At 44.4% G+C, this 10,584-nt stretch overlaps 1 protein-coding gene across 1 annotated transcript in view; it reads left to right on the top strand.

Annotated features, from left to right (window-relative positions):
• Positions 1–5,948: 5,948 nt before the first annotated feature.
• Positions 5,949–10,584, top strand: part of LOC146976714 (protein NLRC3-like) — a 59,216-nt gene continuing 54,580 nt past the window's right edge. The window contains exons 1-2 of the mRNA XM_085796607.1: positions 5,949–6,092; positions 6,180–6,353. Of these exons, the coding sequence (XP_085652733.1) occupies positions 6,022–6,092; positions 6,180–6,353 (245 nt within the window). The 5' untranslated portion in view covers positions 5,949–6,021. The remainder of the gene's footprint in view (positions 6,093–6,179; positions 6,354–10,584) is intronic.

Raw genomic sequence — 10,584 nt, 5'->3', positions numbered from 1 at the left:
TACTTTGTCGAAAGCTTTCTCAGCATCCAGTGACATAATAACTGCTTTTGTATTACTACGTTGTACTTTGCTTATGAGGTTGAGAGCTCTTCTAACATTGTTGTTTGACTGGCGGCCTTTGATGAATCCTGTTTGATCATTATGTATTATGGATGGGATTATTGTTTCCAGTCTTTCAGCAAGAGCCTTAGAGATGATTTTGATGTCAGTGTTGATAAGTGATAGAGGACGGTAGCTGGAGGGAAGTGTGGGGTCTTTGTCGGGTTTAAGTAGTAGTTTGATTGCAGCTGTATTCATGTGAGAACTTATGTAGCCCCTGTGTTTTTTTATCTCTGATACTGTCCTAAGAAATAGTGGTGCTAGTACTGACCAAAAATGTTTTAAAAATTCAGCAGGAAAACCATCTGGGCCTGGGGCCTTACCTGTTGGTATTTTATCTAATGCGGTCTCTAAGTCTTCAAAAGTGAGGGGGGCGTCTAGGATGTTTTTGTGTTCTGTACGTAGTTTAGGTAGGTTTAGGTTGTTTAGAAAGGTCTGGATATCTTGTGAGTCTGGGTTATTATCTGCTGAGTATAAGTTCTGGTAGAATGTATAACATATCTGGTTAATTTCTTGGGGAGATTGTGTGTGGTTGCCAGTTGGATTTTGGATTGTTGGTATGAGAGTTTTTTCTTTATTGCTTTGGAGTAGGTTTGCTAAGAATTTACCTGATTTAATACTGTGTTCAAAATTATTGTACCTAAGCTGCTGTATGATGAAATCTTTTTTTTTTGACAAAATATTATCCAGTTGTAATTTTATACTCTGTAGCTGACTCCATATGTGTTCACTGGGATTGCTAGCATATTCTTCTGTTAGTTGTTTAATTTTTTCCACAATGTTCTTTTCTGCTTGTAATTCTTGTTTCTTCTTGAAGGAGGAGTATGATATGATACAATTTTTTTTGAACGGGAGGGAGGGAGGAGGAAAGAAATAAAGGAGGGAGAAAAGACAGGGGCATAGAAGGGGGAGAGGTCTAGGTAGAGGGAGCACAGTATGGTACATTTAGGCCTAGATCTTGTGAGATTCTCTTTTTCTTTTTTCTTCTTCTCTCTTGTTCAGTGTTGCATGTATTAATCTTCATATGTATATAAATATATGTACATATAAACATTAAAAACGTTTACACTCATTTAGTACGATTTGTATGATCAAATGTGTGATGTAATTTTTGTAGTAAAAAGTAAGTACTACTGTGTGTCTTAGCCATGCTCTAACACACACACACACACACACACACACACACACACACACACACACACACACACACACACACACACACACACACACACACACACACACACATTTCTTAGTTTGGACTTCATTTCATGCAGCAGGTGAGTCACAGTTTTTTCATTAATGTGTAACTCTCTATGGTTCAGTAGTACAAATAAACAGCAGTAAAAACACCAGTCTCTCTAGTCAGATTACAGATGTCCCCCCCCCCCCCCCCCCCCCCCCCACTTCCTGTTCAAAGTTTACTTCCACTTTGACCCAGCGGTTGTGTCGCAGTTTATTCCCTCGTGTGAAGGTAAGGTGAACAGAGCAGAGTTCTCTGCCTTTAACTTGTGGTTGTGTTGTTGTTGTGTTATTATAATGTCACTGTAGCTGAGTCAGAGCTGTAACTGTAAAGTCTGGACCGACAGAACCGTGTCCTCCATGTTGTGTGGATGTTGTGGGTAGAACCGTGTCCACCATGTTGTGTGGATGTTGTGGGTAGAAGTGCTGGAATAAGAGCAGAAGCAGAGTCAGTGGATGGTCAGTAGTTGAACACAGAGTGGTTCGTTGTGTGCAGCTGGAGGCAGCTTGACCTGAATCAGCCTGTGGAGGAGGTGGAGATGAGCCGCTGTCTGACAGCCACTGTCTGACAGCCACTGGAGAGCAGCTGAGACTTTGTCTGTGGTGAGTGGTCGGTCATTAGATTTACACTACAGGACTGATCAGTAGCGCGGGAAGGGGGGTGCTGCCGGGGCTGCAGCCCCCCCTGTCAGAGCGCCCGCCACCCGTGCTGGAGTATCTTAAATGGTGCTGATTAAATAATGGTTCTAAAAAACGATTAATTAGGTGAATCGTGTCGCCGCTGCAACCTGAGCGGCTGCACTCTGGAACGTGGCCCTGATACGTCTGAGTTCTGCTGCGCTCAGGCCCGGTCTCCCTGCCCCTCTCACCCACACACGAGCGTCCTGTACTGGGCTGCACAGCGCCCAGCCAGCCTCCCCTCCAGAGCTCCGGTGACGCACAAAACCATCTGCTCGGCAACGACGCCGTGGAAAAAAAAAAAAGAAGAAGAAGCGCAAGGCACAACCTGACGGCCCCGACCTGACCGTGTCATTTCTACATTCTTGGGCTGAACCCGCCTCGAACTGGCGCGTCCAGTCGGGTTGGTGGAGCCGCTCTGGCCCGTTGAGAACTCAAATCTAAGCCCATAGGGTCCATGCAGACAGGGAGCCCAAACAGCCAGGCAGCCCAGCCCGGAGGCAGAGGATAACACAGCAGCAGGTGTGTGTGTGTGTGTGTGTGTGTGTGTGTGTGTGTGTGTGTGTGATACCTGCAAACCCCGAGATGTATAATGTTTATTAAGAGAAACACATTGCAGGACCCTGACTTGTAGGCTGAAATATATTCATAGAAGGCTGAAAATAACAGGACATGTGTTATTATTCAGCAGTTTAGGCTCAAGCATGTGGGAGCCTCCTTTCATGTATTTATATCTGACATATATTAGTGGTGTATCAGGAAAGTGTGCCCCGAAAAATTCTAATATAGGCCTATTTGAATATTTAGAGGGGTTGGAATTTGAAACTTATTTGGGGGGGAAGATTGACAGCCCTAGTGTTGTGTAGGTGTGTCTCTTGGTCTGGAGGAATAAAGTGAAGCAGCTATCTCGTCTCCTGTCCCGTTTATTGATTTTCTATATCAATACAGTATAGGCGAACCCAGAGCGCGCCCACGCCCCCCCCCCCCCCCCCCCCCCCCCCCCCCCCCTCCCTCCCCGCCGCGTAGCCTACGTTATTTAGGTAGCAGCCCCCAGCCCCCCCCACTGAAATCAACTTCCAGCGCGCCTGGGACTGATGTGGACTCAGTGTGGCGGGCTGAGGGGCTCACAGGGTTTTTAAGGCTCTAGATCAGGGGTAGGCAACTATATTTGTCGAAGGGCCAGAATTTTTCTCAACAGACACCCCGAGGGCCGGACATTCAAATAGGCCTAGATTGAATTTAAATTCACCTTTTTGCTTAATAATTTGGTTGTTTATATTTTATATTTTTATTTCTCTTGTGCACATCATTTTTTATTTATACACATCTTTGGTGTTTTGTTTTGTATGATATAAAATTAAAAATCTTGACATAGCCCATCATATCATCATTTACATATCATGCTGCTGGAACTTTACACTGCTGGCTTGTATCCTGAGACATGCCCTGTGATTTTCAGTTTAAATATGAAAGGAGGCTGACCATCAGGTCTGTTCTCATGATACAAGTCATTGGTCCTGACATGTGTGTTTCTCTTCTATAACACACATTCTACATCTCAGAGGCGACGTCTTTCACGGGCTTCCTTCACCTTTCAAACGAGGCAGAGCTCAGTGGGAAACTTTAGGAGAGACACGGGCCGAAGGCCCGTGTTTCCGTGTCCCAGCGCATTGACTTACAGGCGCCGTAGGCACAGAGACCGAGAAATACAGTACTTAGACTATTAGAACTCAGTCGCGGGCCACATTGGAAGGTCCGGCGGGCCACATTCGGCCCGCGGGCCGCCTGTTGCCGACCCCTGCTCTAGATGATGTTCAGAAAGACAGTGAACACTGCTGAGGCTCCTGCTTCAACAGCTACTACAGTCTATTGATGAACATTAGTCTGATTAATACTCAACTGACTTTATTGATGATTGATTTTCCTGTGTTGGTCAATGTTCAGCATCAGGTTCTTCACAGTAACTGAGTACATTTAGTGCAGTACAGTTGTTAGGTACTTGTACTCTGCGGGCCGGCAGTGGCTCAGGTGGTAGAGCGGCAATGATCAGAGGGTTGGAGGTTTGAATCCTGCTCTCTCTGCCGTAGTGTCCTTGGGCACCCACCTTGCTCCTGATGGGTCGTGGTCATGGCAGCTACCGTCATCAGTGTGTGAATGTGATGTACTGTAAAGCGCTTTGGGTATCGTTCAGGTATAGTAAAGCGCTATGTAAATACAGACCATTTACCGGATTTGTGTGTAAACCCTGAGCAGCGCAAATTTACGTGGATTTCCGCATTCATCAATCTTTTAGTAGTGCTGATTTTTTCGTAGCTACTCACAAAATCTACACCTGCTCCGGACTGTGTGTAGCGCTTGTGTAAATGTAGGAATGCAAATAAATATTGCTTGTCACTGTTGAAAATTACAATTTTAATCCATATTACTCTCTCTCATGTTCAAAATACGCCGACGCCTTTGAAACACGGAATTTAAACATGACAAACTATTCGAAATATTTGGAGAGAGAGACGTTTTAGGGATCGGACACGCACAAACACGTCAAGGCTCCATCTAATGATGATAATAATCTGATATAAAACCGGAAAAAACTTTTTTGTGTTGCTACAGTACACGCTCGGTGGGCGCACACTTCACCCTGCGCAGCAGCGCAGTCGGCACCGGTTTGGATGGAGCTGTGACAGACGGCTGGTGCTTCTGTAACAATATAACCTGCCTATATAACTTCATGTGTTGATACAACCATGTTCCTCTACAGCTGAGGCTGTGAAGAGCCTCCTCCTCCCGTCGCTGCTGTAGCTCTGGAGTTGTGTTTTTTTTTCATGTTTCATATCGAACTATTCTGGCTTTACTTCTTAAACGGTTCTTTAATAAACCAAGGATACTTAATTCACTACATCTGTTTCTTCCCTCCAGCCTTTGACCTGTCCCAGTCACACCACTACTAACAGAAGAGAGTTAAATATTTTTTCTGGACTCCACTTCACCCAAAATGACTTTGATCCGTGATCTCTCTTTTTTCTCTCTCTCCCTCTTTCCTCGTTTGCGTCATGGCCGCAGGTGAGCAGGATGCACCTACCTCCTAATATGGTGGTCAGGATCTCCTTATATGGCTATTCATGTATGGAGATCTATGCTAATTGCTGATCACCGGGGGCGTGTTGTTAGTTTATGATGGGTTGGAATTCATGATCTTACACATGATCTTTGCTTATGATCAAATCTGAGTTTCCCGCACCGTTCATGAATCCGGAGTAGAGTTTTAGTAGAGTGAGCTTTTATATGCAAATCTACACACAGATAACGTTTCATGAATGAGACCCAGTATTTCCTTGTTGTGCTACTTCCTGCTTGTACTGCAGCTCATGTACCTGACAGGTGAAGCTACTTTCCAGCTACAGGTTGTAGATTAAAAACACCTGATGAGCTCAGAAACACACGATTAAAGATGAAACCACAGCATGTTTGTTCTGTGACTCTGTAGGTTCCATCAGCTCACTGACTCATTAGGATGAATGAGAAGAGGAGCAGCTGGACACGTCTCTGTGTCCTCACCATTCATGTCTGTGGTTACATACAGCAAACACTCTGGGTTATGGATTATTGGACACAAATCATTAATACTGTTGTGAAGAAGTGGTTTTCTACAGGGACGCTGTCCACACAGAGACTGTGTCACATCAACTCAGTGGATCTCAGTCCTTGTGTGTGTCAGTGGATGGAAACAGTGGTCCATGGATCATGTTGCTGGGCTGCAGCTTCATGACGCCATCTAGTGGACTGATAGTAGAAGTACAGCAGCTGATGGCAGCTTCCTCTTCCTCACTGCTGTGTGACTGCATTCAGCTGACACTGATATGAAGCAGAGGAGAAGAGCCAATCAGAGGAGGAGCAGCTGGAGACATGATGGACATGTGAGCTGCTGTGCAGATGTATGATGTGTGTTTCCTCTGCAGGTGAAGCTACAAAGTGTGTGTGAGCTGATGTGGATGTGAGCTCAGCAGCATGGATCAGTGTGAGGACAGAGAGGAGGGAGCCCCTCCCTCTAAAACCAAGAGCCAGACCACAGGTCAAAGGTCAGATGAGCATCTCTAAGTGTCCATGACTCAGATCACTGCTCCGTCATTATTCACACTCAAAGCTCTGTGTGTGTTGTGTTCAAGGCCAAAGCAGCAGCACAAGCCACAGTCTGCTGGACCTGGACCTGGACCTGGACCTGGACCTGGACCTGGACCTGGACCTGGACCTGGACCTGGACCTGGATCCAGCTGTGTGTCCATGAAGAGCAACATCTCCATGGATCATCCCATTGACTTCAGTCGTTCTGTTGATGGAAGGTCAGAATTTAAAACAGTCAGAAAGACTTTTCTCTCTAAAAGTCAGTTGTTGTGTTTATTAAAAGATTGAAGATATTTTTCATCAGTTTTTCTCCAGCATGCACATTTATCAGTTGTGTTGTTGTTTCAGGATCCATCAGCAGAGACCAGACTCTCCTGAACCCAGCTGTCTGTCTTTAAAGAGCGACGTGTCAAAGGACTGGTTCATTAACTTTAAAGGAGGACATGGATCAGCTGATCAGATGTAAGATAGGGGGAGCATACGTCAGTCCGACTGCCCACAAGTCCGACGGCTCATTTCTCCGACTACCCATTCTACAGTGTTGAGGTTAGGTTTAGGGTAAGGTTAAGGGTTAGGGCTACTGAAGTCGGAGAAGTGGGAGGTCGGACTGATGGACGCAAAAATAAAGAAATGTATGGTCGGAGTCGGAGAAATGGGTGGTCGGAGAAATGGGTAGTCGGACAGACGTCATGCGCCCGTAAGATAGAACCAAATTTCAAAGCTTTTGAGTTTCTGTTGAACGTTCTTCCTGTGGAGTCACATTTCAATGATTCTCCATCAAATCTGAGTTATAACTCAGACTAGGGATGCAAATTATCGATTAATTCATTAATCGTTAGTTGTAGGGGTGTAACGATACACAAAAATCACGGTTCGGTACGTACCTCGGTTTTGAGGTCTCGGTTCGGTTAATTTCCGGTACAGTAAGAGAACAAAATGCAAAACATAAATTTGCTTGTTGTTTATTAGGAATTTTTCTAAACCAAATTTACATGTTTTAGTCAAATGTAATTATTTTACTCACCTACTAATGTTATGTTGTAGGTACATTGTCCCTGATACAAATAAACTTAATTAAACTAAACTAAGCCATTAAAATATGAAAAAAATTTAATAGGCTACTGTTGTAAAGTGCTGCCTAATAAGTTCAATAAATTATTCTCAAAATAACAGAACATATAAAATAAGCCTTGCAATGAATAAAATATTCACAAATAAACAAAACATATAAAATATGATTTAAAAAAAACTTCCCACACAACTTTTTTTTTTTTTTTTTTTTACATGTAAAGTGCAGCACTAACAGTTGAAGCCAGTGACGGACTGACCATAGGGCAATGTGGGCAAATGCCACAACGGCTGCCTGACGATGCAACCGTTCGGCCGCAAATAAATAAATAAATGAATGAATAACGCGGATCATCACAACGGCACAGTGCGTAGTGTCAACACAGCAGCGACATGCGCCTGCTCCTGGCGCATCTGCAGCAGATCCACAGGTGCTGGAGCTCGTGCGCAACACAGACACAGAGAGAGAGAGAGACAGACAGAGGGACAGAGGGACAGCCCACCTCCACTCCTCCTACAAGCAGGAAGGGTCTTCAAGCCTCTGTTTTCTCGCTAGCGGTAGCATTAGCTGTAGCATTAGCAGTAGCATTAGCGATAGCCACGACGTAAACGGGCTGCACGTGTAGCTGCAGGCGGACTGTAAACACACACAACTTCAGTACCGAAATTCACTCGTTCTCAGCGCTGTGCCGAACCGAACGCCCCGTACCGAATCGGTTCAATACAAATACATGTACCATTACACCCCTAGTTAGTTGATAGACCTTATTGATCGATTAATGATTAGCTGATAAGCGGCCATTTTCCTGAGAGCCTAAATTCGATTCGAGTATTTGTTAGTTTATTTTAAGAGCACAGCACAATGAAAAATGTATGGAAGCCCATTTCTGCCACTTGATGAAAAACAATTATGAGATACTATGTCAAAATTATGAGATAGCTAAGCCATAATTATGAGATACTAAGTCAAAACTAGAAAATTTCCTCTGGGAAAGTTTGAGAGGGCCACGGGAGCTACGGCCGGTTTTGCCATCTCTGTCAACATGGGAATCAAACCCACGATCTCAAGGTCAAGACAGAGCTGATCAGACACATGATCATCTTTCTATAAGCACTGATATGGAGGAGCTGTAACCACATTAGGTTACCTGTGTGTGTGTGTGTGTGTGTGTGTGTGTGTGTGTGTGTGTGTGTGTCTGTAACTGTAATCACATGAAGCAATAGGCGCCGATTCCGTGGGTGCTCCGGGGCACGAGCACCCACTGACCAGGTTGAGCACCCACTGGGGGCACGCCACCAGATGCGCATTTCTCCGTGCCGCGCCTCGGCCCCTCAGCTGTGTGTCTGTGTATCATGTGTAGCCCGTATGTGTGTGTAGCCTGTGTGAATGTGTGTATTAATCTCTCGCGCGCTCTGTGATGAATAAACACAAATCGCGGCAGGGCGCAAGCCTGGCACAGAGGTGCGCGCTCTGGCGCATCTGACACAATCGGTTAACGACACCAAAAGGAAACTGGCTCCGCTCCGCGGCTATTTCGCGTCCGACGTCGATGTTAAAGGGATAGTTCGGGTCTTTTGATATGAATCTATATGGCCTCCCATCAGCAGTTACGTCCCTCAATAGGTGCGTTTCCATTACCCCTTGAAATGCGCAAAACCTAAATATCGAAATTAAAAACTGGTAATGGAAACACCTACATTTCGAAAAAACTCTCAAATATCACTAAAAAGTTTTTACGCTCTCATGAGGTGGTTTTTGAGACGTATCGATACAAACGTGTATCGCAAAAGTGTAATGGAAACACTTTTTTTCGCTTTTCTACACGTCAGCGGAGTTGTGTGTGTCCACGCTGTGTTGGTTTATGTAACTTGAGGGGACAAATGAACCACATGTTTATTGTAATGCATTGCTGACCTGGGCATTGTTTCTCAATACATTAGAAAAACCTTTCCTATCATTCCCCTTTTCCGTGCATGGTTGAAGGAGATCCATGCTCCCACTCCCTCCTGCGCCGAAATGTCACCTTAAGTCACCTAAACCAGTACGGGTGTCGACACAACCACCTATATTGTTGTCAGCGCCTCATCACCGCTGTTGTTTAAAAGGCTCCGTTCTTTCTGCAGTCAGGTTAAAGCGCACATCCGCTGTGTTGGTAAACAATTAATCCCTCTATATCAACGGAGGCAACCGTGCTTGATCAGCTTGGGTTGGAGGTGGTGTGAGTGCGGGCCAGCGGGGGACAGGGGGGGGGGGGCATTAGAGCTTCAGCACGGAACAACTGGCCCGTGTGAGTGCGTCCTTATTTGTGGCCGCTGCCAGCGCCACATGGGCTTTGCCTTTCAGTAATCAAGCGCTGTTTACGTCAAAGTTAAAAACAATAACAGCAACAGCTGTCGGCAGCTGAGATCGCTGTCGTCACCAAAGAAACGCAAGACGCATAACAGCTCATTCGCAAAATACTTTTCAATGGAAACACCCGCAAATGGCAATTGCACTTTTTCGAAGTTTCAGAAATATCGCTTTTATTTTGCGAAAATCTGTAATGGAAACGCAGCTAATGAGGAGCAGAGACAGACGTGGCCGCACTCAGAGGCTGATAATTCAAATTCTGTAAATCTCTCTGATATTTTGAGCACATTGTGAGACACAGAACAAGTTTGTCTACATATTAGGAAAAAAAAATAATGTGTGTAGAGTGTAAATTGTGGCAGGGCCGAGTGTGGAAAGAGAAAAAATCTGGAATTTTTCTGGCATCTCTCCCACTCTACCCGATGATGTCACGCACTCTGACACGAACATTCTGTGCAATACACAACCATTATAATCTCAAAATTTCTCCAAAAATGATCATGGTCATTGATCAGGTATTTATCAAAAACTATATGACCTATCAAAACGTGGAATAATACGCCAATACACAAGACTTGTGTCTACTCTAAAAATCCTTCATTATCATAGTTTACTGCTTTTATCTACAGAAAAATGGAAACAAATCAAGTTCTGTTATTTAATTATGGAAAATAAACCCCTATTACATGTGTGGTGGCCTGGGAAAACCCTTCACATGGTGGGATTTTGACATTTTCATTTTTTGATATTTCCATAAACTAGACGTTTTCAGCCATTCATAACTGTTTGAATGACTGAGATAGCCCTTTCAGATCAAAAGTTATGGGCATTTTAATCTATTATGACCAAAAAACTGAAAAGTGAGAAAAATGGCTTTAACTAGAACGTTGCTGTTTTAACCCTCTAAAGACGAGTGTTTTACAAAACATTAAACAACTTCTGAACCGTTTATGATAGAGATTAGCTGTAAACTGTATCTGAATCGTGTGATTTTCTGCTTTCCGAGGGTCCTTGAATGGTGCCTGTATGAC

The sequence above is a fragment of the Trachurus japonicus genome, chromosome 13 (genome assembly GCF_045865225.1).
Source record: "Trachurus japonicus isolate A0001 chromosome 13, Traja_1.0".
In the NCBI taxonomy this organism is placed as follows: Eukaryota; Metazoa; Chordata; class Actinopteri; order Carangiformes; family Carangidae; genus Trachurus; species Trachurus japonicus.
This window is presented reverse-complemented; position numbering and strand designations above follow the sequence as displayed.